This window comes from Sceloporus undulatus, chromosome 2 (genome assembly GCF_019175285.1).
Source record: "Sceloporus undulatus isolate JIND9_A2432 ecotype Alabama chromosome 2, SceUnd_v1.1, whole genome shotgun sequence".
Taxonomy (NCBI): Eukaryota; Metazoa; Chordata; class Lepidosauria; order Squamata; family Phrynosomatidae; genus Sceloporus; species Sceloporus undulatus.
The window spans coordinates 231,356,455-231,382,344 of record NC_056523.1 but is presented as its reverse complement, the minus strand read 5'-3'; the positions used below and the strand labels follow the sequence as shown (position 1 = coordinate 231,382,344).

Here is a 25,890-nt window from a genome sequence, read left to right as displayed (position 1 = left end):
AATCTAAGAGAGCACTTTCCGGAGAAAGGCAGCTCACATGTCTTGCTTTTCCCCCCCTCTGACTGACCTGAATCTGAATCCTTCCATTCCAGGGATAGGTGTGTCCTCCTAACACAATGAGAGCAAATGCAAGTGATCTGGCAAGCTGGGAATTGCCACTCTGGAAATGTGTCCTGACTTGTGCAAAGACAGTAGCAAGCTAGGGAAAGAAAAAGTGTTTGTGCTCACACTTTCTAGGTGTTGTGCTCCTTGTAGGCACAAATCCAAATGACATTCTGTCTGGCAACAAGGGTGTCATTGTGCCCCCTTTGCATAGATTTGCTTAATATTTGTGAAATCACATCTAGCTTCTACAATGCTGCACTTCTGGAGAGTTTCAAAAGGGATGTGGACAAACTAAAGCGTGTCCAGAGGAGGCGACCAAAATGGTGAAGGGCCTGGAAACAATAAAGCCCTATGAGGAGGGACTTAGGGACTGGGTATGTTTAACCTGGAAAAGAGATGGTTAAGTGGTGACATGATAACCCTGTTTAAGTATTTGAAGGGGTGTCACACTGAGGACGGAACAAGCTTGTTTTCTGCAGCTCCATAGAATAGGATCCAGAGCAATGGATTCAAACTACAGGAAAAGAGATTCCACCTCAGCATTAGAAGGAAGTTCCTGACAGTAAGAGCTGTTCAACAGTGGAAGAGTCTCCTTCTTTGGAGGTATTTAAACAGGCTGGATAGCCATCAGTCTGGGGTGCTTCGATGGTCTATTCCTGCATAGCCAGGGATTGTACTGCATGGGCCTTGGGGTCTCTTCCAACTCTAGGATTCTAGGATTCTATCACACACAGGTCTTGAAAGTCCTCCTCTACCTTTGGGAGTCACATAGGCCCTGTACATACGGGCCTTTTGCGACGCCTTCATCACGTGTTAGGGTCGCCTCAGGGCGGAGCGCTCACATGCCCTACAACCCTAGCATGTGACAAGGGCGTAACAGTGGGGGGGCCCTGTACACACGGGCGCCACCATTGTTATGTAAGCACTGTGCAGTGTCCGCAAGACACCATGTGGCACTTACGTAACCAGTGCGCTTTTCGTGGGTTCTTTTTCCACTGGTGGGAAGCCGTGCGGTTTGGCGGCTGCGGCTTCCCTCCAGCAGAAAAACAGGTGCCAGGAGTCCGCCCTTTTTGGGCGGTCTGTCCAGCACCATAGATAGGAGAATTTTGCTTATATGGAGTCTCCTCTGTTGGCGTAATGCAGTGGCAGATAAAGACACCCCTTTCCAAATTCTTCCCTTTGAATCAAAGTTGTTGCAGTATTCTTGGGGGTACTTGGTTTGAAAAACACAGCAGAGTCCATCAATCTTCTCTTTCTGGCCTGGAGTACCAATCTACATTAATGAGGAGAGGGACAGTGTTACACTTGGCTTTTGTACTACCCTCTGAGTAATGGAAACCACACTTTGCAATCAGCTGGAAGATTCTACTCATCTTCAAGCTGTAACCAAGGGTTACAAGATTGTTCAGACTTTGCAAGGAGATGAGGGTAGTAGGGTGAGTGGGTTGAGTAAGGAGAGAAATGTTTCATGGCTGAGCTGGGAATCAAAACCTAATATCCAGAATTGTCGTCCAACACTCAAACCATTATGCCACACTGGCCTCCCCCGTTTACCAATCCTGTAGAGTAGGTTCAGCAGAGATGGTTTGACCCAAGATTTCTGAGTGAGTTTTGTGGCTCAGAGGGGCTAGAAACTAAATTGCACAGGTCTCATTTGAACATTCGAACCACTATATTATGCCAAATCTCCTATAGGCCTTTAAAGAGAATTTCAGCAGATGCAACTTCAAGGAGAGATGAGACTCCCCTCCATAATCCAGTTTGGAGGAAGACAGACTAGGATTCTCTAGCAGTAAATTCTAAGCAAATTGCCAAACTACAAATCCCTGGATTCTGTAGAATGAAGCCATGGTGTTAAAGGGGTATGAGATTGTTCTAACTGTGTAACATCCACTTTTAATATGTTACAGTAATAATAAAATCCAGCAATGAATTATAATAGCATAATATAAATATATTCATATAGTCAACCATATAAAATATAATAAAATAAAAATATAGTAATAATAAGAGAGGAATATGCAGAGGGCCCTTGGTATCTACTAGGGTTTGGTTCCAGGACTCCTCGTGGATACCAAAATCCATGGATGCTCAAGTCCCGTTATATAAAATGGTACCTCTTATATAAAATGGCAAAATCAAAGTTTGCATTTTGGAATTTTTATATTTGGTAAATAGTTTCAAGCTGTGGATGGTTGCATCCATGGATTCAGAGGGTCTGCTGCACTGTGTAACTGTAGATATGCTTATAGATGAATCTGGACTTACAAACCTATCTGGATTTTTCTTCAGCTTGCTGCACAAGTTCTAGAGGATAAAGGCATTGGTTTTGGGTTAGTGGATTCCAAGAAGGACGCAAAGCTTGCCAAAAAGCTAGGTAAGTAGAATCACTTCACAGTCCCTGAGGCAGCGAGTGCGTTCCAGGGGGAGATTTCAGTGTCACGTTTTCTGGTGACCAAATCAAATTATTATTATTTAAAGATCAGCCAACTTCAGCACATTTTTAGAAGGGGTGCACCCTTCAGTGACAAAATACATCTGTTTATCATGGCATCTGTGTTTCCTCACTTAGTGTGTTTTGCTTCTGTAATGGGTCATTGGAAGGTAAACAGTGATTTGATGTAAAAATGTAGATATATTAATCTGTATATTGAGAGATCTTGTAGCACCTTTGAGACTAAGGAGTTTATCCCATGGCTTAATAAATCACTTTACCTCTATGTGGCTTAAATCTTAATTTGGGCAGCATCCTGAGGTTTTCGCTGCCTGAATACAACCGGGGTCCATCCCTGCTTCCAGAAGCGCTCCAGTGGCCATTTAACTCAGAAAACTCCCAGATCCGAAAAGAAACTCAAGGATGGACCTGGGCTGTATTCAGGCAGCAAATTAGGCAGCAAAAATCTTGCAATGATATCAGAATGCCATCCGAATTAAATTTAAGCCAGGTAGAGGTAAATCGCTTTATTAAGTGATGGGATAAGTTCCTTTGTAAAAAGGAGGAGGAGGAGAAGTGGGCAGCATGAACTTTCGCAGACTTCAGTCTACTTCTTCAGATGCATTTGGATTTAATTTGCAAGTCTGATTACTGAGGCAGGTATTTCCTGTAGCTGGAGGGGAAATTCATAAATTTCAGAGAATACTCATTCTCCTTAATGACTAGTTTGACCCTCAGTGTTAGAAACAAAAGGTCAAGCAATTGGAGCAGCTTTGTGGCTCTACATTTACAGGCACAGGATTTACAGCCGCTTTATTGTGGATTCTGCTCCCGTTCCTCCTAAGAGCAAAGTGGGGTGGCAAGTGCTGACAGAACTCTTGCCAACAAAAAACAAGCAGGTGGTTTCAGCATGTCTGGATTTGCAGAAATACCCTAACGCCACCACTTTTAAACAAGAAAATCAAAGAGCTTTTAAAATTTAAGAAAACTCAGTGAGTTCTGAGTAAGCTCACTTGCTAAAGTTTGTACAGCGAGAGCTGTGATGGGGGACAGTAGGTTTGCAGAATATCCTGCTTTAAGATATTGGCTGGAACAGTCAGCAGGAGCAAATCCTTCCAAAATAAGGATCTACTGCTACATTTTGCTTCAGGTTCCACTTGCAGGTCAGGTAAAAGTAATATTCACCAAGATGATGATGATGATGATGATGATGATGATGATGATGATGATGATTTCTTACCTGCCTCTCCCTACATATCAAGGCAGGGAACAACAACAATTAACAGCCAAACAACATCAGTTTAAAAGACATCAGTTAAAACACTCATCAATTTAAAAAGACAAACATGGTGTACACATATTAAAACAATCCACATTTAAAATTCATAATTTAAAATTCACAATTTAAAAATCATCTGGATAAGCCTGTTGGAAAAGATGGTCTTTAATGCTCTTCATAAGAGTATGAAGAGTTCTCGTGCATCAAATTGTGTAACCCTATATTCATTCAGCACACCCTGGTAAAGAACCTGTTTCTGTGTGTATCTGCCTATGAATCTCCTGTTTACTTCTGATGACCCCATGAATTCCATTCGGTTTTCTTAGACAAAATGTACTTAGAGGAATTTTCCCATTTCCTTTCTCTGAAATGCAGCCACAGCACCTGGTATTTATTGGCAGTCTCCCATCCAATTACTAACCAGGGCTGACCCTGGTTAGTTTCCATGATTAGATGGATTCTGGATCCTTTAGGATATTTACTCTGTAGACAACCTATGCATGTACAAAATATATGTGCACTTGAAGAGGCAAGGCCATTATTTACACATATGGATTCTGTGCACATAGTCTTTGCATGTACGTAGGTTCATCTACAATTATGTTGAATGGATTTAAAAGGCTAGGAGAAGCACTGAAATTCCGCTTTTGTACACATCCATTGAAATAAGTTTTGAACCTGACACAGTGAGCCAGATCTGAAAGGCTGACTCAAACACAAGCAATTCGAAAAGTCACGAGTGATAGAGTCTCATATTATGATTCCAGCACCAGATTTCTCTCAGATGCTTATTTATGGGCATAAATAAGATGCAGATGAGGGGAGGAGTCATTAATGCTTGACACAATCCATTCACATCCTCAGTAAACCATCACATTTAGATGGCCAATGCTGGGAATAAAACAGAGGGCTAAAGCAAAGGTGAGAACCAGTGCTGCATAGTGGTTTGAATATTGAACTATGACTCTAGAGACCAATGCTCAATTCCCAGCTCGGCCATGAAACCCACATTGTGTGGCCTTAGGCACGACCCACACTCTCATCCTCAGAGGATGGCAATGGAAAACCTCCTGTCAACAAATTTTGCCAAGAACACTCTATCATAGGTTTTTCTTAGGGTTGCCATAAGTCAGAAATGACTTGAAGGCACACAACCACACAGAACAGAGGACCACTGTTAAGAAACATAATCAATGCATCTTTTAGGGAAGGCTGTCTTCCATCTTGCCTTAAACAGGCTGTGGTTAAACCACTACTAAAAAAGCCTTCCCTTGACCCCCTGGACAGAAACAATTACAGGCCAGTCTTGCTTTTACCATTCTTAGGCAAGGTGCTTGATAAGGCGGTCACCATTCAACTCCAAGTAGTCTTGGAAGAAACGGATTTTCTAGATCCATTTCAAACCGGTTTTAGGGCAGGCTACGGAGTTGAGACTGCCATGGTCACCTTAGTCGATGATCTCTGTCTGGGCACCGACAGGGGAAGTGTGACCCTCTGGTGTTGTTGGACCTCTTGGCGGCTTTCGATACAATTGACCATGGTATCCGTATGGAACACCTGAGAGAGTTGGGAATTGGGGGTACTGCACTCCAGTGGTTCTGGTCCTACCTCTCGGGCAGATTCCAGATGGAGATGTTTGGAGACAGCTGTTCGGCCAAGAGGGAGCTTAAGTCGGGCATCCCTCAAGTCGCGATTCTGTCCCCAATGCTGTTTAACATTTATATGAAGCCGCTGGGCGAGATCATCCGGAGACATGGGGCAGGGTGTTATCAGTACGCTGATGACACCCAAATATATTTCTCTATGTCTCACACTGATACAGTAACTAAGGATGGTTTCTCTGCTCTGAATGCCTGTCGATGCAGTAACGGACTGGATGAGGGAAAACAAACTCAAATTGAATCCAGGTAAGACGGAGGTACTTGTAATAGGGACCCCTAATCTGGGAATGGAATTATGCCAGCCAGTTCTGGATGGGGTCACACTTCCCCTGAAAGACTCTGTCTGCAGTTTGGGGGTGCTCCTGAACTCATCTCTTCAACTGATGGTTCAAGTGGATGCAACAGTCAGGAGCACTTGCTATCAGCTTCGGCTGATATGCCAGCTGCGCCCCTTTCTGGAGCAGGGTGACCTCGAAACAGTAGTTCATGCACTGGTAACCTCTCGACTCAACTACTGCAATATGCTTTACATGCGGCTACCCCCATGCCAAGTTCGGAAACTTCAATTGGTACAAAATATGGCTGATCACAGGCACATCCAGAACTGTCCATATTACACCAGTTCTAAAATCTCTCCACTGGCTGCCTATCAGTTTCCAGGGAAAGGTATAAGGTGTTGGTTCTAACCTTTAAAGCCCTACATGGCTTGGGTCCTGACTACTTGCGTGTTGTATTATTAGATTGTTTTATTGGTTTTAGCTGGTTTTAATTATTAGGAATGAATGATGGAGTTTTAATGATGTATTGTATTGTACGGTTAATATGGGGGATTTTTGCTGTTTTAATTTCTATTTGTAATTTGTTTTGTATTGTATTGTATTGTATTGTATTAGTATCTTGTAAACCGCCGTGATTGAAGGAATGGCGGTATATAAATAAAATCTTATTCATTCATTCATTCATTGCGGGAGCTCCTACTTCCATACAATCCTCCCCACACACTTCGGTCCTCTGGGAAGAATCTGCTACAACCTAAGAAGACCAGACTCTCAACGGTGACCCAGAGGACCTGCTCATCAGCTGCTCCCAGGCTCTGGAACAACCTGCCGGATGAGATCTGCCATATTATCACCTTGAAAGCCTTTAAAAAGGCTATAAAGACAGATCTTTTCCGTCAGGCCTTCCCAGACTAGGTTAGATCCATTAAATCCAGTAGACTTGCCTCTCCCCGATAAGTTGACACCTCTATTGCTTTTGATACCAAAATTGTTTGATACCATCACCCCCGTCCCCGCTTCCTCTAGAGGAAGATTCATTTTAGTTTTAAATTTTTTGATGTTTAATCTCTTTTTAGGGGTTGATCACTGTTTTTATGATTGGAGGGAGGGTTGAGGTTTTGGGGTTTTAAAATTGTAATTTTTAATCGGTTGATGTTTTATTTATACTGTTGGAATCCGCTTTGATTCCTTTGTGAAAAAGCAGAATACAAATAAATATTATTATTTATTATTATTACCACATTTGGTGTAGTAGGGTGAGTTTGATCCTGACAACAAATGGGAAGATTTTGTAGGGTTGGAATGTGACAACCTGGTTACAGGCAGGCAACAACAACAACAACAACAACAACAATAAAGTTTATTTTTACCCCACCTCTCCCTCAGGATCGAGGCAGCTTACAATAGGATAAAAACAATATAAAATACAACATACATGACAAAATACCCATTGATCCCCTCTCCCAACACAACACCCTAATAAAATACCCTTAAAAATAAAGAAATCAGACAGTCAACTGTCAACACAGTTCATGACAAGGATATATAATCATATCCTTGGGAGATCAGGTGGGTTATTCAGAGAAGGCTTGTTGGAAGAGATCCGTCTTGACAGCCTTTTAAAGGCAAGAAGAGGGCACCTGTTCTGTGTGTAAAATGAACTGAGATGCTTCAAATAGATGTACAAACACAGAGCTCATTTGCTCTAGAACTGTGATAGCAATTTCATTTTTCAGTGGAAGTTCCATGTTTCATAGCTTTCATAGGAGGGCAGGATATGAAGGTGGTTTGAAAAAATATATATGGCATATTCTTTTGGAATCCTTTGTGACATAACTAAGATATATCACCTGGAGAGCAAGGCTGTCATACAGGCCACTCACATATCTTTTTGCACTTGCAGGTTTGGATGAAGAAGGAAGCCTTTATGTCTTTAAGGAGGACCACATTATTGAGTTTGACGGACAAATGACAGCAGATGTCTTGGTAGAATTTCTCTTAGATGTAAGTGTACTCAAAGCCTGGATGGTCTAAATATTAAATTCTGTTTTACAGGAGAAACAAGGCTTTAGCCTGTACTCTTTGTAGCTTTGATCATGCGCCATATTTATTGAACAAATATAATAATATAATATAATAGCTATACGTTGTAAATGGAAAGACACTTATCTAAAATGCTCTTCAGAGAAAAATTATTAGTCATAGATCACAAGATTGTCAACTGAGATCTAAAAAAAACCCTAATTCATCTGACTAAGCTAACTGATGATGGGGAAATTAACTTGAGTTACCCCATGTTATTTATTCAAGAATATAAATGCTGTCATTCCCCCACCCCACCCTCAAATGACAGCATGGGTGAAATAAGTTGCTTGGAGCCAGCAGCCATCCTTCACTGGCAACAACAAGAAAGAACCAAACTTCCTTCCTTCCTTCCTTCCTTCCTTCCTTCCTTCCTTCCTTCCAATACCCAACCGGCAAATGTACACTATGCTAGCATGACAGACTGTTGCACTGGCATTGTGTTTCAAGAAGATTGCAGCCTGTGTCGTCTTTTAGGAAGCCACAAACAGAATGTGAAAGTAACATCCTCTCAATATTATTTGTCCCCACCATTGAAGTAACTGCCTCTTTGCAAGGAGGTTCCATTTTGCAATCAGGATTAATAGTTATCGATAAGCATATGTTCCATGTGTTTTCTCCAACCCATATCTAAAAGACACCAGAGTCACTGACCATCTCAATATTTTGTGGTAGTGAATTCCGTAAGCTTACTGTTGATTTTTATATTCAGTTCAATCAGCCCTCCGTATCCACAGATTTTTTTACCCATGGATTCAACCACCCACAGCTTGAAAATATTCAAGAACTATATAAATTCCAAAAAGCAAACCTTGGTTTTACCATTTTATGTAAGGGGCATCATGCTGGTATCCATGGGGAGGCCTGGAACCAAATTCCAGTGGATACCAAGAGCCCAATATACTAATATGGTCATACACCAAATGGTGTATAGATGCCACCGTAGATAAGCTGACCATATTTCCTTGAGGCAAAAACGGGACATTGGGATGACAAAAATGGGATGGTGTTATGTAATATTCCATATTCATGAAAAAGTGAGACAATAACATGAGCATATTGAGCGAACAATTATTCTTGTGTGACAGAACTCATACAAAAAATGAGGTAGCGGTAGAGGGGAACTTTATTTCACCATGATCGTCCCATGAATATTTCTTCATGAAGCAATCTTATGCAGTAAATTTTGGTCTTTCAATGCCTTATCGTAAAACTTTTCACACTCCATGACACTTTTTTTTTTACAACTACAATTTCAATCCGGGATCGTCAAACCATTTTTACAACAATGCGGGGCATTTTTCTTGAAAACAGGAAAAAATTGACATTTAGATTAAAAAGACAGGATGGAACAGTCTGGAAAAATGAAAAAAAATGGTACTGTCCTTTTAAAATGATAGAGTGGACCCTTGTTATCCCCTGGGGTTTGGTTCCAAGGTCCTCCGTGAATAACAAAATCCATGGATGCTCAAGTCCCATTAAATATAATGGCAGAGCAAAATGGTGTCCTTATAAAAAAATGGAAAATCAAGGTTTGATATTTGAAATTTATACTTTTTTTTGAACATTTTCAAACCATGGATGCTTGAATCCGTGTATAAAAAATCAGTATATAAAAAGAGCCGACTGTGCATATGATCAGCTTATCCATAGAGGGCATTAACAATTCCACCCTCTTTAAACCTTTTTACAAGATGATGGTTAGGAACACTTGGCAGTGACGGCATGGGATGCCCACTTATTGTCACTCATCGTCACAACTGTAGCAATGGAAATAGAGTGTGGAGGAAAAGAGATGGGTTCCATTCCATCCAGGAACATAGAGGGTAGGCCTGTAGGTCTGCTTTGGGCATATAGATGGGCTGGGTCAAGAGACAGATAGGAAAATATAGCTCAGCTTGATCAGATGACTGGTTTCATGTCATGCAATAACCCCTTCCATTCATGTTGTTAATATCTTGTTCTTCTTGATTGAACTCCTTCATGGCAGCTGATGGAAGACCCAGTGGAGATCATCAACAGCAAGCTGGAGTTGCAGGCCTTTGACCATATGGAAGAGGATATGAAACTCATTGGCTACTTCAAAGGAGAAGATTCAGAACGTGAGTTTTGTTACTTGATTTCTTTCTCCTTTTAACTTGTATCAGTATAAATTAGAATTATGGGCTATCTCTGGTCTCACCACTCCATCTCATGCATTTGAGGAAGTAGGCTCCAGTCCATGAAAGCTCATACTACCAGCTTCTGTCTTTCAGACAGGTGCAAAACACACTGCAGAAATAATGCAGTTTGAGACTGCTTTAACTGCCCTCTCTCAGTGCTAGGGAATCCTGGGAACTGTATTTTTGTGAGACATTGAGCCTTCTCTGTCAGAGAGCTCAGGAGGCACAATAAACTGCAATTCCCAGGATTCTCCAGGACTGAGCCAGGGCAGTTAAAGCGGTCTCACACTGGGTATTTCTGCAGTGTGTTTTGGACCTTAGTCTTAAATGTGCTACAAGACCCCATTGCATACTGATTTTCCAGACTAACACGGCTATGTCTTTGAATTCTACCTTTCATTATTGCAGACACATTCATTTCCTCATATGCTGCAGAAACTACAAATAAAGATATTTGACTCCTGCTCACTCACAAAATATGTTCCTTAACTTTGGGACGGATTATAATTGTCAAGCGAAACCCCATTTAAAAATGATGTTTCCCTTTTAAACAAGGCTAACTCCTGATGTTTCAATCCAGTTTCATGTTCTGAGAACAGCATGGCTTGCTATTTATTTTATTTTAATTTCATTTTGTCTTGGTAACAATGCCTTTAGAGAGTCAGCTTCTGCCTTCCAAAATCTCAGCAGCCTCATTCCACTTGATTTATGAAGAGAAAAGAGGTGCATTGTAAAGGGAGACCTGAGCAAGGATACATGGCAAAGTAGATATAAGAGAAATGATGTGGGACTAGCTTCCAAATTGAGTATTAGGTGGCAGCGGCTGCTGCTGTTTACAGGGGAGGCAGAACAATCTGAGGGACCTTGAAGAAATATAACTGCATCAGCCATAAACCACCGATAATAGAAAGAATTAATCAAAGAATCTGAGAGATAGAATTACAAATTCAATATGATATCAAATGAAGAATCAAAGTACCAGAATTATTGTCTATGGACTTTGGTATCACCAAGTTGTCTCAATCTGCCAGGAGGAAAAGATACGTGATGATATTTTTTTAAATGCCCAGGAAGGGATAATAATTGTGGTAATTAAATTTATAATGCATTTGTTCTGCAAATATCTGCAAAAGCAAAATAGCCTAGCAATGCACGAACTGATGTTTCTGTATTGCCCGCTCCATGTGGGCATACACAGTTTACAAGAAGATTGTCTTCAAACAATATGTAATGTTAAAGGTAATCCATTCTGTTGTCCTCTTGAAAAGCCTCTGTATTTTAGAATTGTTAGATGTTGAAAATAAAGAGACCAGTACCTCAGAAGGACTTGAAAGCAATCATACTAGAGGCACAATTGTTGTGTGCCTTCAAGTCATTTCTGACTTGTGACACTAAGGCAAACCTACAATGGGTTGTCTTAGCAATATTTGCTCAGAGAAGGTTTGCAATTGCCTCCCCTGAGGCTGAAAGCATGTGATGTGCCCAAAAGTCCCCCAGTGGGATTCATGGCTGAGCTGGGAATCAAACCCTGGTCTCCAGAGTTATAGTCCAACACTCAAACCTATTACATGAACTCAAAAAGATGTTGTCTCAATAGATCTCTCACTTTGCTCAAGCAGACTATGGGTTAAATAATCTCTTTTCTCTCCTCCTCAGATTACAAAGCATTTGAGGAGGCAGCTGAACATTTCCAGCCCTATGTCAAGTTCTTTGCCACTTTTGATAAAGGGGTAAGCAATAAGAACGGCAAGGCCAATATAAGAGAGTGCAAAGTAACGGGTACCAGTAAATTAAATTAGTCTGTTGGACCTGCATGGATGTAGACTACACTACAGAAAACATTAATATTAGTATTAATGTTAATACTAATAAAAATTAGAATTAATATTAATATTGTCTTGGGTGGGAATTGGGCCATACTGACCTAAAAGAATAATTTATCCTTTGTACATCGGATGGCTGTTAGAAATATAGCTATTTAAGGGTTTATATAAGGGGCACAATTTACCTGCAAGCCTACTGGACCAGGCACTCTAACTGTGCTAGGGAGCTGCATTTGGTGATTGCTTCTTTAGACACAGACTTGGGATATGTCTCTCTCATTCAAACTTTATATTGTTCACCATGAAGTGATATGCAGCATGTATGTGGCAAATTCACTGCCATTTACCTTGCAAAAAGAGACATAAATCTTCCATTCAAAGCAGTTTCCTGGATTTTGAATTGGAGTGAAAATTCAAAAAGGGGGGAGTGGAGGATTTATTTCTTTTATCTGCCCCCCCTTGGGTGAATTATTTTTATGTAAACTTTTAAACATTTGTAATGGAAATTGATATAAAAATAATTTATAACTGATTGTAAAGCACAATTCATAATACAGCAGGCCCTAGGTATCCTATGGTTTGGTTCCAGCACCCGCATGGATAACAAAATCAGTGGATCAAGTCCCATTAAACACAATGGCAGAGAAATGGTGCCCCTTATATAAAATGACAAAAGCAAGGTTTGCTTTTGGGAATACTGTACTGTATTAGTATTTTTGAACTGTGGATGGTTGAATCTGTGGATAAGGAATCCAAGGATATAGAGGGCTGACTGTAATTGATTTGAGTGGCTCTGTATTTCTTTATTCTTATGAAATATTCATTTTTCTAAAATATATAAAATCTGTTTTAAAAGCACCCTATTAATAATCTTCTCTGAGTTCTCACACATTCTGAAGAGAAGAGTGAGGTGTGGTAACTGGGGAAATGGCTTTTTTGTCATTGTGTCCACGTTTTACCAGGTGCAAATGTGTTATCCTTTTGGCAGCAGGTAAAACCTTTTTAATTTGTCTGGCTATCTGCACATAAACTGCTTTAGATTTATGACTGATACTGTCTGTGCTGCTGTTTTAACTTGTTATTATTAGTATTTAATTGTAACCTGCTTGAAGGTCTTCAGACTGATTAAATATTAGTGCCCCTCTATTCTACTCTGGTCAGACCCCACCTGGAATATTGCGTCCAGTTCTGGGCACCACAATTTAAAAAGGATGTTGAAAAACTGGAACGTGTCCAAAGGAAGGCGACTAAAATGGTGACAGCTCTGGAAACCATGTCCTATGAGGAAAGACTTAGGGAGCTGGGGATGTTTAGCCTGGAGAAGAGAAGGTTAAGAGGTGATATGATAGCCCTGTTTGAATACTTGAAGGGATGTCATACTGGGGAGGGAGCTAGCTTATTTTCTGCTGCTCCAGAGACTAGAACCTGGAGCAATGGATGCAAGCTACAGGAAAAGAGATTCCACCTCAACATTAGGAGGAATGTCCTGACAGTAAGGGCTGTTCGACAGTGGAACAAATTCCCTCGGAGTGTAGTGGAGTCTCCTTCTTTGGAGGTTTTTAAGCAGAGGCTGGATGGCCATCTGTCGGGGATGCTTTGACTGAGAGCTCCTGCATGGCAGAATGGGGTTGGACTGGATGGCCCTTGCGGTCTCTCCCAACTCTATGATTCCATGATTCTATGATTTTATAAATAATAAAGAAAACTACTCATAGAAAGGAAATAAAAATTAAAGGCTTAAAAATTTATTCAGCCCTGCCAGTTGCAATTTTGCTGTATATTATTATTATTATTATTATTATTATTATTATTAATCACCCCACTCTTCAGAAATGCTCAAAACAGCATTGCTCACATGATAATCTGCTGCATAAGCACAGATGTCAAATAAAAACAATCTTTTTGCTGTTCCAAACCTACTCTGTCCTATATTGCTGTATTTGGGTATATTTATATTCTGAATGTTTCTTTCAAAGCTTGTTGTAGTGGTTTGGGATGAGCCCTCTTTTGAGCAGAAGTAATGTCAATAATTTTTTGATTGCTTGCAGGTGGCAAAGAAACTGGGTCTGAAGCAAAATGAGGTGGATTTCTATGAGCCATTTATGGATGATCCAGTCCGTATCCCCGACAAGCCATATACAGAGGAAGAACTGGTTGAGTTTGTGAATGAGCATAGAAGGTACAAAGAAAAGCATTTGGGAACATTTGTCCTATAGTTCAAGAAATTCCTTTTGTACTTGAAGTTCTCCTGTCATCCCAAGTGGCTGCTTTCCTATTTATTCAGTCCTCAAAAAGATAAATGATTTACTCCATCTTGGTCAGCATATCAGTGGCTTATAGTTTGCAGGCACTAGTTTTGTAGGCCTCACTATGACCATATTCTTCCTATAACTTACACCAACAGTTATGTCAAAGAAGGAAGGAAGAAGGAAATCCACATTGGTGGAATACCTTTATTGGGATAACTAAAAGCTCACCACCAGATCTTTTTCATCAGGCAAGATATTCTTTAAAAAATCAAATGGGTTTGGTGGAATGAGAAAGGCTGATTTGATAATTGAATTCTTGGTATTTGTTCTGAACGTTCAAAATGGATGACCTCAACATAAGCTCAACACACATTCCACCCTAGCTATTGCAACATTTTGCCGAATGAAGAGATCTGGACATCTGAAACACTTGCATATTTTTGTGACCTAGAATGATAGAATCACACATTTGGAAGGGATCACATGGTCCATATTGTCCAAAACTCTGCTGTGCAGAAATACACAACCAAAGCACTCCTGAGACGTGACTATCCAACCTCTGTTAAAAACCGTCAACATTGTCTTTGAGCCATTTATGAATGAGCCATTAATGAGAAAATCTGCACAAAACCGACATGGTAACAAACTTAAGCACTATCTAGTAAGACCATTGTCTTAAATTAGAGGGGTATTATGTATTTGTAAAGGGAGTGTGAGAACCAGCATGGTATAGTGGTTTGTTTGATTTGACTCTGGAAAACCAGGGTTCAAATCCCTGCTAGGCCATGGAAACCCATTGGATGACCTTGGGTAAATCACACTCTCTCATCCTCAGAGGAAGGCAAAGGCAAACCTCCTCTGAATAAAACTTGCCATCCTGGTTATTCACTGGAGCTGTATCTTTTCAAGACAGTCAGGTAGCAAGTAGACAGAAAGTGCTTCATCATAGATTGATCTTGATTTTGAACCTGGAACCTGATCTACCATGTTGGCTTAAGAATGGCCCTAAGGCTGCATAGCAGGTGCACAATGCATGGAATTTATTTCTGGTCCATCAGTGGAAGGTCGTGTCTTCTGTAGTTTTTTATGGGTTTTTCGGGCTATGTGGCCATGTTCTAGAAGAGTTTATTCCTGACGTTTCGCCAGCATCTGTGGCTGGCATTCTTCAGAGATGAAGATGCCAGCCACAGATGCTGTGGAAACGTCAGGAATAAACTCTTCTAGAACATGGCCACATAGCCCAAACAACCTATAAAATATTATGGATGCCGGCCATGAAAGCTTTCGACTTCTCATGTCTTCTGTGTTTGCTCTTGCTGACCACATTCTTACAGTCCTAATCCTTTGCAATAAAGATTTGCTTATACAATTGGTTTTGTTGTTACTTTTTTTTTCCAGGGCCACCCTTCGCAAGTTACGCCCGGAAGACATGTTTGAAACCTGGGTAAGTGTAAGAAGGCTGCAGAACTCTAAGCTGGCCAGAATAGGAACTGCATGGCCCGTCAGTTGTTGTTGGGATGGAAGTCCCAAGGAGTCCATGGGGAAGAATGATGGGATGTGCAGCCACATTGTTCTCATCACTCTTAATATAAGGAATGCCTTGTGGCTGGTCACTGAAGCAACTGGGGTCTTCTTAAGACCCTTCTTATGTTCTTAAAAACTGAATTCCTATTTAATGCTAGGACTTTTTGGAGGAAAGGAGATGCTCAGGGAAGAAGAAAAAAGAACAAAATTTTCAGATGGGTCCTGAACTTGTAAAAGACAAGTGAGAAATGGTGCTTTACAGGCATGTGTGGGACCATAATAGAAAAGCTGGCTTTTGTGTTCAGCATCTCTGGTTGAACAGATCCCAGATAATAGAACTGAGAAAAGGCTCTGTTTAACACATTAGAGAACTGCTGTAACTTAGCCCACGCCAGGCTAGATTAATCCAAGGGCCGACTCCCATGCAAGGGTGGGAAACTTCCAGGAGTAGGAGGGCCCACTAAAAACCTTGGAGAGCTGAGTTTTCTCTGATAGTTGTAAATCTGCTCCAAAGTCTCCCTCAACATCTGACTCCCCTACAGAAGCCAGCAAAAGCTTTGTTCTTACAATACCCTCCCCCCTCCATCCAGCTGATGTTTTCCACTTATTCCTTTAGCTCTTCATTTTATAGGGGTTCTGTCACTTGTGGACTCAGAGGGGAAAGAAATTAGCATTTAGATGGATTTTTTTTCCTCTTGCATTAATACCAATTGGAACTGAAAGCTAGGATTGGTGGAAGACAAGGAACATGAGTGTTTTTCCATGGTATATTTCCAAGATGACATTCATAGCAGGTGCACAATAAACAGCCTGACTGCCAACTAAGATGGCCTTTGCCAATACAATTTTTGCTCAGCCTGGCTTCCCAAGGCCTTACTGCCACTTTTGTGACTTTTAGGAAGAAAATCCAACCCAGCCTTTTTTTTTAACACCATCCTCTCTGAAGTCTCCTTTCCTATTGTTAGTTTTCATGGACATTGCTACTTTGCACCTAGCTTGCTTGCTCATTTTTGGAAACCTCTGGCTGAGGTCTTTCATCCATCTGTCATCTCACAAAGAACCTCCTGAGTTGAATTCAGTCACTTTGATTATCCTGAATGGGCCTATTGCCATCGTGAACTTAATTGGCAATCAAGACCTCAACAAAACAAGGCTGGAGCTTTGGGAAATCTGAATTTGGACACTAGAGGGGGAGCACAATGACCTGACTGGAGATGAAGACTCTTCTAGGTGCAGATTCCTTTCTTTAGGAATCTCATACAGAATGAACAGAATTCTCTTCCACTGGTGACTTCCATATCAGTGGCATGGAGAGTTTGCTGACATATTTTGGTTCAGAATTTAAAAGAGCTTCCCAAGCTATTCAGAGTCAGCATGGTATAGTGGTTTAGGTGTTGGACTAGCATTCTGGAGACCAGAGTTCATATTCCCACTTGGCCATGGAAACCCACTGTGTGATCTTGGGCAAATCACACTTGCTCACTCTCAGAGGAAGGCATTGGCAAACCACTTGTTGCCAAGAAAATCACAATAAGTCAGAAATTATTTGAAGGCACTCAGTGACTCCTCCTTGACGGAAGAAATGGAGGACATGTCCTGGAAAAAGAGAACATCTGGTCACCCTGCTTCTAACTAACTAGTGAGGAAAGCAGGTTCTCCAGCTGTTGGGAAGACAGGGCTAATGAATGTGTTTCAGCCACAGTAAAGATGTCTACACAAAGGATTTTGCTAAAGAGGCACCATGCATTATTTCCAGTCATCAAGAACTGTGTTTTAGTGACAGTGACCCTAGCATGCACCCCCCAAAAAACATGGCAAATGCCAAATCACTAAAAGCTCATTAGAGTTTAAACTAAAACCTGGAGTAGATTCATTGCACCACTTAATGTGAGCTGCCAGCTGCTACTGGTTTTGCTGGGAGTGGCCCCACAGTGTTCTGCTTGCAGTTTTGTAAGCAAACATTCGAAGATACTGTACAGGCCGTCTCCAGCACTGTCATCAGGACGCTAAATTCTGGAGCTCTGCCCTTGAACTAGTCATCATTCAGAAAGGTACAGAGTCTTACAGCTCTATTATAACCTTGCTAACACTTACCCAGTAAACTTATTAATGTTTGTTGGATCAATAAAAATGTTTTGGTTAGGTGCCTGTACAGCTTTTATTTATACAGTATCTACAGTTGGAATCCTGTTGGGGCATCACTCTAGCAGAAAAGTCTTGGTGCAAATGGTTGCCATTTTTCAGAGGTTGCATTAAGCTGTTTACTCAAAAGTATACACACATGTGCACGTGCACACACACACAGAGCCTCCCCATATATATATATATATATATATATATATATATATATATATGGTAGGTGGGGAGTTAATTGACCATTGCACAAAAGGGGAGCACAGAGGTATGGTGCCCACTGTGCAATCAGTTGTGCAGCTGTGGGAGCCATCTTAGCTACCCTGACATATAGAAGTTTATCGCATGGGGCTTAAACAGCTCCCCAGCGCGTTCTAACGGGGGCGAGCGGGGGCGCGCACAGAACGCAATGGGCATCGGATGGGGCCCAAAATGTGACTTTATCGCACGGGGGGACGCCAACGCCGCCGCCGCGCGTTCCCATCGCGTCCCAATTCGGTTCCAGAGGGCGCCATTTCTGGGAACTGTTTCAAAGCGTCCCCAACATGTTTCACTATGCTAGGAATATATAGGATATTGCTCCAAGCTTATCGCATGGCTTAATAATCCGTTTTACCTCTATCTGGCTTAAGTCTTAATTTGGGTTGCATCCTGATCTTATCGGAAGGTTTTTGCCACCGAATACATCCTAGGTGCATCCCTGCTTCCAGGAGTGGTCCTCGCAGCTCTTTTCAGATACAAGAGTTTTCTGGCTTAAGAGAATGTCTGCCAGAGCACTCCTAGAAGCAGGGATGCGCCTGGGATGTATTCGGGCAGCAGATTTGCTTCCAGTAATATCACGATGCAGCCCAAATTAAGACTTAAACCATATAGAGATAAAGCAGATTATTAAACCATGCGATAAGCTCCATATATATTTCTTCTCTAGCCATGGGGAATAGTGATGGCATGAAGGCTGCAGGACACAGTCACATTCCTCTTTACAGTTTTGACTGTTTTATGCTACGTGTGGAGATTATATTTATTGACTGATCGATAGAGTTCATTTCATTTCACTTGTATGCTGTCTTTTTCCGAATGTGGGATCCAAGGCAGCTCCCAGAGAGCGTCAATGATAAGAGATTCATAATCAAAACAATTAAAATCACCATAATGGCCCCTCCTTGTGGGATAATGATAATAAGAATAAGAATAACAACCACATAAAACAGTATAAATAATTTAAAAGACATACACATGCTTAAAAAGATAAATAAAAGAAATAGAGCATGGGAATTACTCATGGAGAAACTATCTGGTAAAATGTCAGGCTTAATGCTGAATACAATGAAAACAAAAATAATGACCACAGATGAACTACATAAATTCAACTTAGACAATAAAGAAATTGAAATACTTGAAGAGTTCCCTTACTTTTGATCAAAGGTTAACCAAGATGAATGCTGCAGCCAGGAAATCAGAAGATTAGGGAAGGAAAGAAGAATAGCCATGAAAGAACTAGAGAAGATCCTAAAGAGTAAAAATATACAACTGAACACTGAAGTCAGAATTGCCCAAGTCATTGTATGTCCCATCTCCATTTATGGATGTGAAGAATACATATAAGAGGAAAATCAACACGTTTGAGATGTGATGCTGGAGAAGAGGGATAAGGATACTTTGGGTGGCCAAAAAGACAAACAAATGGGTCCCTGAATATATCAAGTCAGAAATATCCCTGGAAGCCAAGATGATGAAGTTGATGCTGTTGCACTTTGGCCACATCATGACTCACTGGAAAAGACAATAATGCTAGGGAAGGTGGAGAGCAGTAGAAAGAGAAGCCTTCACACCAAATGGATTGACTCAATCAGGGAGGCCATGGGTATGAATTTGAAAGACCTAACCAAGCAGTGGGGCAAATGAGTTTTGGAGATGTCCCATTCACAGGCTCGCCATGGGTCAGGGATGACTTGAAGGCAGTTAACAACATGTATAAGATCTACAAACCGAAAACTGTTTGTGGAATGTTGGTATCCTCTTACAGAATACATTAATGACAATATACAGCTCTTGAAGCCTCCAGACTCTCATTTGTGGAACTGGAATGATATATTCTCCTCAGAATCCCTGAATCCTTGATAATATGCTTAACAGCAACCCATATCATACTATACCTTTTCTAGTATTGTCATAACTATGACTTTTTATTATTATTGTTATCTATAATTCATTCTTCACTGAAATTGATTTGCATTGATGGATGAAAGTAACTTTGCTGTATTTTAACATCTATGTAAATCCTACACTTAAAGCTTATAAATAAATAAATAATCCCAATTAAAAAATCTCCCCTGCTTACACATTAAAATTCTGCTCAAACTGACATGGGCTGAACAGACAGGTCAAAATAAAGCTGCTTCAGGTCACTTTGGAGGTAAGCTGTTTAAATGATGCCAGCATCCTAAGAGGCTGGAAGCCAAAGCCTAAGGACTGGAGTGCAACTTTGGCGCAGCTTCTGGCCTCTTAAGATGCATGTGTCATTTAAACAGCATACCTCCAAAGTGACCCGAAGCAGCTTTACTTTGGCCTGTCTGTTTGGGCCCATAGTCACTTTGGGGTTTGAAGTGTAGATAGTGGGGAAGTGGGAAACTACTTGAAGGCACACATCAAGAACAACAACAACAGCACACAGAGTAAAGATAAAAATCAAAATCCCAACAAGCATGGAGGTAGCCTGCTTTAGAATAGTGAACAGGAGGGGGAAAGAAGAGACGAATCCTGCCACATGAATGTGTAATGCCAGAAATGAGTGAAGAAGCTTTCCACACTATAATAACTGCTCTGTAATAGTAAGTTAAGAGCTCATTGACGGGTTTTGCCCATCGATGAAAAGGTGCACTACAGTAACAGGGTGGCAGTAAGGCTGACCCAACATTGTCTGAAAAGTAGCAAGCAAAGACTCTTTTATTCTGTTAAAATTCCCTTTTTAGCCTCCTGTCCATGACAAACTGGTTCTAGGTAAATACTGCCAAGAAACCCTCTAATAGGGTCACCTTAGGGTTGCCACATCATGAAAGCACATACAACAACGCCTGGGGAGTATGGCTTCACTGAGATCAACCAACATGTCCAACATGTTGACTGAAGGCAATTAATGTATGCTGGGGGAAAGGGTCTTTCCAAATGTGCTGTATTGTTATTTTCTTTTTAATGGTCATACTTATAACTGCTTCCCATTCTATTACTAGTTTAATTATATTTTTATCTTTTTATAATGTTTTTTTCACTATATCTCTTGATACTTTTTAAGCCACTTTGAGTCCTGCATTGGGGAAAAAGTAGTAGTAATGGTGGTGTTGGTAACAAAACCAACATCAGCCATCTTGGGTCCAATCCAGGAGGAAAGTGGGGTGTAAATACATTAAAACAAACAGTCCTGAGCAGTCTTGGGAAGAGTAGTGTGAAGAGGTGGAGTTTAACTCTTTCTCTGTCACAGTTGGAACAACAAAATCACTCACTGCATTTTAAGGGAAGCCTCCATTGCTACCATTTACCCAGCCACTCAGTCCACTGATTTCAAATGAATTTTGGAATATTTTGTCCTCTGTAAAAGATCCACTTTTAGATCCACAGTGAGAAAAGCAGCCAAATGTGTGAAATAGCAAAAGTAGCACAACCTGGAAAGGTCTTGATTCCCAAATGAGAACCTGGTAGTGAACCTCAGAGAGCGTGAAAGATATTGCCAGTTGTTGACATTGATTCCTATGAAAAATCAATAGGTTTGGCAATGCATCCAAACATGGACAGTTATCTCTTTGTAGAACCCCATGATTGTGAAATAGTAGTTGAAAAAAGACATTGAGGTAAGGCAATCATACTTAACCACAGTGCACTTTGACTTTAAGTCCTTCCGTCTCCCAGCCTCACTGACTTTCTTTTTCTCATTACAAGTTTATTGTACAGGCTCATTCTTCTCATATCTTTGGAGGTTCATTCTCTTTGGCTCCTGGCCAAGACGTGATAAGTAAATGGCTTGAACAAGCAAGCAAACAAACAAACAAACAGTTCTCTTCCCATTAATTTATAGAAATACCTTACATTAAAGGTATCACCTGATATCATCTGGTTCATCCCGCAAACTATCCATCTTCCCATGGTTCTCTCTTTCATATTCTTGGACTCGTCATTAACATTTCCTTTTCTTGCCCACAGGAGGATGACATGGATGGAATTCACATTGTGACATTTGCTGAAGAAGATGACCCTGGTAGGAGACACATTGGGCCTTTCTGGGCCTCCTAGCTAACAGGAATTTATTAAGTCCTGTATAGATGCAAGTATACACCTATAGCAGGTTTATAAATAAATACATAAACATGCAAAGTGAGCTGGGCCTTTTGTTAGTAGTATTATCCCATTAATATCTTGGCATCTTGACATTATTGGGTTTGGCAAGTGTTTAATGGATGTGCTGCTACTGTGACACAGTTTACACATTGCCATGGTTCTCATCCTGAGGACAAAGGAGAGACAATAGTAAACTACTACTCAAGCTGCATATGAATAGTACAGTTCAAACAAGAAGCAATTTATTGTTTAACATGGATCTGCAAGGTAGATGAGCACACCTTACATTGAGTGTTGTCAGATATATCATGGACTGTACATCTTACATTCAATGATCTGGCTGCCCAGTTTAGGTTTTTCTTCTCTCCTTTTACATCCCCATCTTCCAGGTGGGCTATCTGCCTTTATGTGCTTTTCCAAAGTAATCTGAGTCTCAAAGAGGGTTTTGGTCTAAAGAAGAAGAGAGAAACAAATTCCTAAGCTACTCTCTGTGTTTGGAATGGAAAGAGTGGCTAAGTGACAGTGGAGAAGTGATGACAGCCAAGAGCAGATGGTATTTTGGGATGTAGACAAAGCATGTAGAGAACAAAAAAGGCAGGAGATGTAACAAAGTAGAGATGAAGAAAACTCTAAAAATAAGAACTGCTTCAAATCATCTGCAGCCTATATAGAGTTTCAGTGCAGACTGTGGTGGGCCCTTGTTATCTGCTGGGGTTTGGTTCAGGACCTTCTGTGGATATAAAAATCCATTGATTCTCAAGTCCCATTAAATACCATGACATAGTGATATTGTGTTCCTTATATAAAATGGCAAAATCAAGGTTTGCTATTTGGCATTTATATATATTTAAAATATTTTCAAGCTGTGGATGATTGAATCCATGGATAAATAATCTGTGAATATGGAGGGTCAACTGTACATTGTAAATACTGTAGGTAAACTTAAATAAACAGCTACTTTACAAATATCTCATAGAATTATAGAATCATAGAGTTGGAAGAGACCACAAGGGCCATCCAGTCCAACCCCATTCTGCCATGCAGGAACTCTCAAAGCATCCCCAACAGATGGCCATCCAGCCTCTGTTTAAAGACCTTCAAGGAAGGAGACTCCACTACACTCCGAGGGAATGTGTTCCACTATCGAACAGACCTTACTGTCAGGAAGCTCCTCCTAATGTTGAGGTGGAATCTCTTTTCCTGGAGCTTGCATCCATTGCTCCATGTCCTGTTCTCTGGAGCAGCAGAAAACAAGCTTGCTCCCTTTTAACCTTCTCTTCTCCAGGTTAAACATCCCCAGCTCCCTAAGTCATTCCTCATAGGGCATGGTTTCCAGACCCTTCACCATTTTAGTCGCCCTCCTTTGGATATGCTCCAGTTTCTCAATGTCCTTTTTGAATTGTGGTGCCCAGAACTGGACACAATATTCCAGGTGGAGCCTGACCAGAGCAGAATAGAGTGGCACTATTACTTCTCTTGATCTAGATACTGTACTATACTTTTATTGATGCAGCCTAAAATCACATTGACCCTGTTAGCTGCCGCGTCGCACTGTTGACTCATGTTCAGTTTGTGGTCATGTCTAAAACAAGTTTCCTAGATTTTCCACCATAACTCTAAACTTTCCAGCTCTTGTGCCATTTTCACACCTTATTCTTCTACCATACCCAAGTGACCATCAAATGCTTTCCATTCTTCCTTCCTTTCCCAGCATTTCCAAAATCTATCTTAGCTGATTTTTTGCCCTTGTGCTTGAAAAGTGGTGAGAGTGGTAGAATACCATCACTCTTCTTTCAAGATACACAGGAATCACCTGTATTGTTTATAATGTATGTGGTTTAGTCTGGCCTAATTTGAAATGAAACTGAAACTATTCCCCTTACTTATTTGGCCCACATCAAGCTCCATCATTGCTAAAACCTTGCTCAACCTCTTATATAGCTTCAGGCTGAGGACAGGCAACCTGTGGGGACTGATAGCTTCCATGCCATTGCGGTGGTGAATCTTTTCTGTGTTTTAGACTGAACTGTAAAGGGAGCTGTCCAAGATGCTGGACTAATTGTTGAAGATAGGATTTAACATCTCTCAGCAACAAAAATCTATAGCAGCTTCACAGTCCTACTGATGTGGAAGCTAACAGGCACCACTGAAGGCAAGATTGGTGAATTTGGCCAATTGGGGTTCTTCTAAAAAAGTTTTCATCTGCAGCTAAGTCAGGTGTTATACTAGTTCAAAATTGGAGTGCAAAAGAGTGGCAAGAATGCTTTTGTCATCCCAAATTCTAAGTGTGTGTACATTGTCTACTGTACAAAGAAATTACTCTCACCTGAGGGCATCGTTCTTTGGAGTAGGCCATTCTGTCATCCTGGTGCCTGCAAAAACTTTGGGCGTTCTTCTTCTGGTGTATACTTGAACAAGGAACTTACAATATGTATCTTTTCAGATGGCTTTGAATTCCTAGAGGTTGTTAAGCAGGTTGCCAAAGACAACACTGATAATCCTGATTTGAGCATTGTCTGGATTGACCCAGATGACTTTCCTTTGGTGAGTTGTCAGAAGATATTCAAATTCCTTAATCATAATTTATGTGTGTAGATGAGGGATCAGTTCCGGATTCTCTGCGTAAAGCAAATTCCACCTATGCTCGAGCCCCATTTAAATGAATAGGGCTCGTGCATGTGGCGGTGCGGTGGTGTGTGCATGGCATGGGCATGCACCCCATTAATCCCTATGGGATGCGCCACCCCTTCTCCCTGCACAGTTTTCAGCATATGCTGAAAGCCGCATGAAGCACGCCCATGTATGATGTGGGCACTCTGTACCTTATTGTTGAAGTTTTCACATTTTACGTTTCAATTTTCTTATAAAAATGACACCGGTATACTTTGTAACTTGGTATAGGTGATATATTTGATGAGAATTATAATTTGTGCAACATTTTAATAATGCCACAAGTACATCAAGGTGAGGATTGATGCAAATACGGTATTCCTTTTCCTTAAATTTTTGAACAGGTACACCATGTATTTCTGACACATTTTGATAACAAAACAAACAAAAAGATTTATTCTGCCTTTTGGGGGAAATCTATACATCTTTAGTCTGGTGAAGTTCTGGGAAGTGGTCCAAAGGCTATTAAAGTTTCCTTTCAACATTAAAATCTGTGACAGCAATTGCTGGCACAGTTATCCTGTGTGTATTCCTTTTCTCTTTAGCTCTGTTCAGGTGTTCACCTAACCTGTTAGATAAACACATGAGGTGTGGGAGTGTCCATTAGTAACCCAATTCTCGTCCTTGGGATTTACTCCAGATTTAAGCAAAAAATAACAAAAAACCTAGATATTCATTTGTGCACTGCACTCTATAGTGATATAGATGTAGGGGCAGAGGTGAGAAGAGTTTTTGGTGGGTATGGGATTGGTTGGCTCTTGCAAACCTGGTGTGTGTCCCCATATTTTTCTACTTAAGGGTGTGTTCAGCCATGAGATCAGCAGTGAGGGGTTAGAATGGGCTACCCTCTCCCTCTTCCTCTTGTCCCTGTCCAAGTGTCACATTTGTTTTTATCTTTTTTTGCTCTTCCCTCCAATTGTCCCTTACACCCAATCAGTTGTATTGTGTTTGTTGTCATTTCAGTGAATGGAGTGCATGCATTCCCTCTTCCCCCCCTTTGATTGTTCCCCGATCATTTACTCCCTTGGAAACACACTCCTTCCCCCGATCATTCCCTCACTATGTAATGTAATCAGGGAGGGGATGTGTGAGATGACACAACACTGATCAGATAATAATAATAATAATAATAATAATAATAATAATAATAATAATAATAAT

At 40.8% G+C, this 25,890-nt stretch overlaps 1 protein-coding gene across 3 annotated transcripts in view; it reads left to right on the top strand.

The window, feature by feature from the left end:
* CASQ2 (calsequestrin 2) overlaps nucleotides 1–25,890 on the top strand; it is a 70,963-nt gene that overhangs the window by 40,883 nt on the left and 4,190 nt on the right. For all 3 annotated transcript variants that reach the window (XM_042455807.1, XM_042455805.1, XM_042455806.1), the window contains 8 exons: nucleotides 2,398–2,482; nucleotides 7,661–7,761; nucleotides 9,830–9,941; nucleotides 11,658–11,731; nucleotides 13,873–14,003; nucleotides 15,472–15,517; nucleotides 21,925–21,979; nucleotides 24,503–24,603. In XM_042455807.1, the coding sequence (XP_042311741.1) occupies nucleotides 2,398–2,482; nucleotides 7,661–7,761; nucleotides 9,830–9,941; nucleotides 11,658–11,731; nucleotides 13,873–14,003; nucleotides 15,472–15,517; nucleotides 21,925–21,979; nucleotides 24,503–24,603 (705 nt within the window). The remainder of the gene's footprint in view (nucleotides 1–2,397; nucleotides 2,483–7,660; nucleotides 7,762–9,829; nucleotides 9,942–11,657; nucleotides 11,732–13,872; nucleotides 14,004–15,471; nucleotides 15,518–21,924; nucleotides 21,980–24,502; nucleotides 24,604–25,890) is intronic.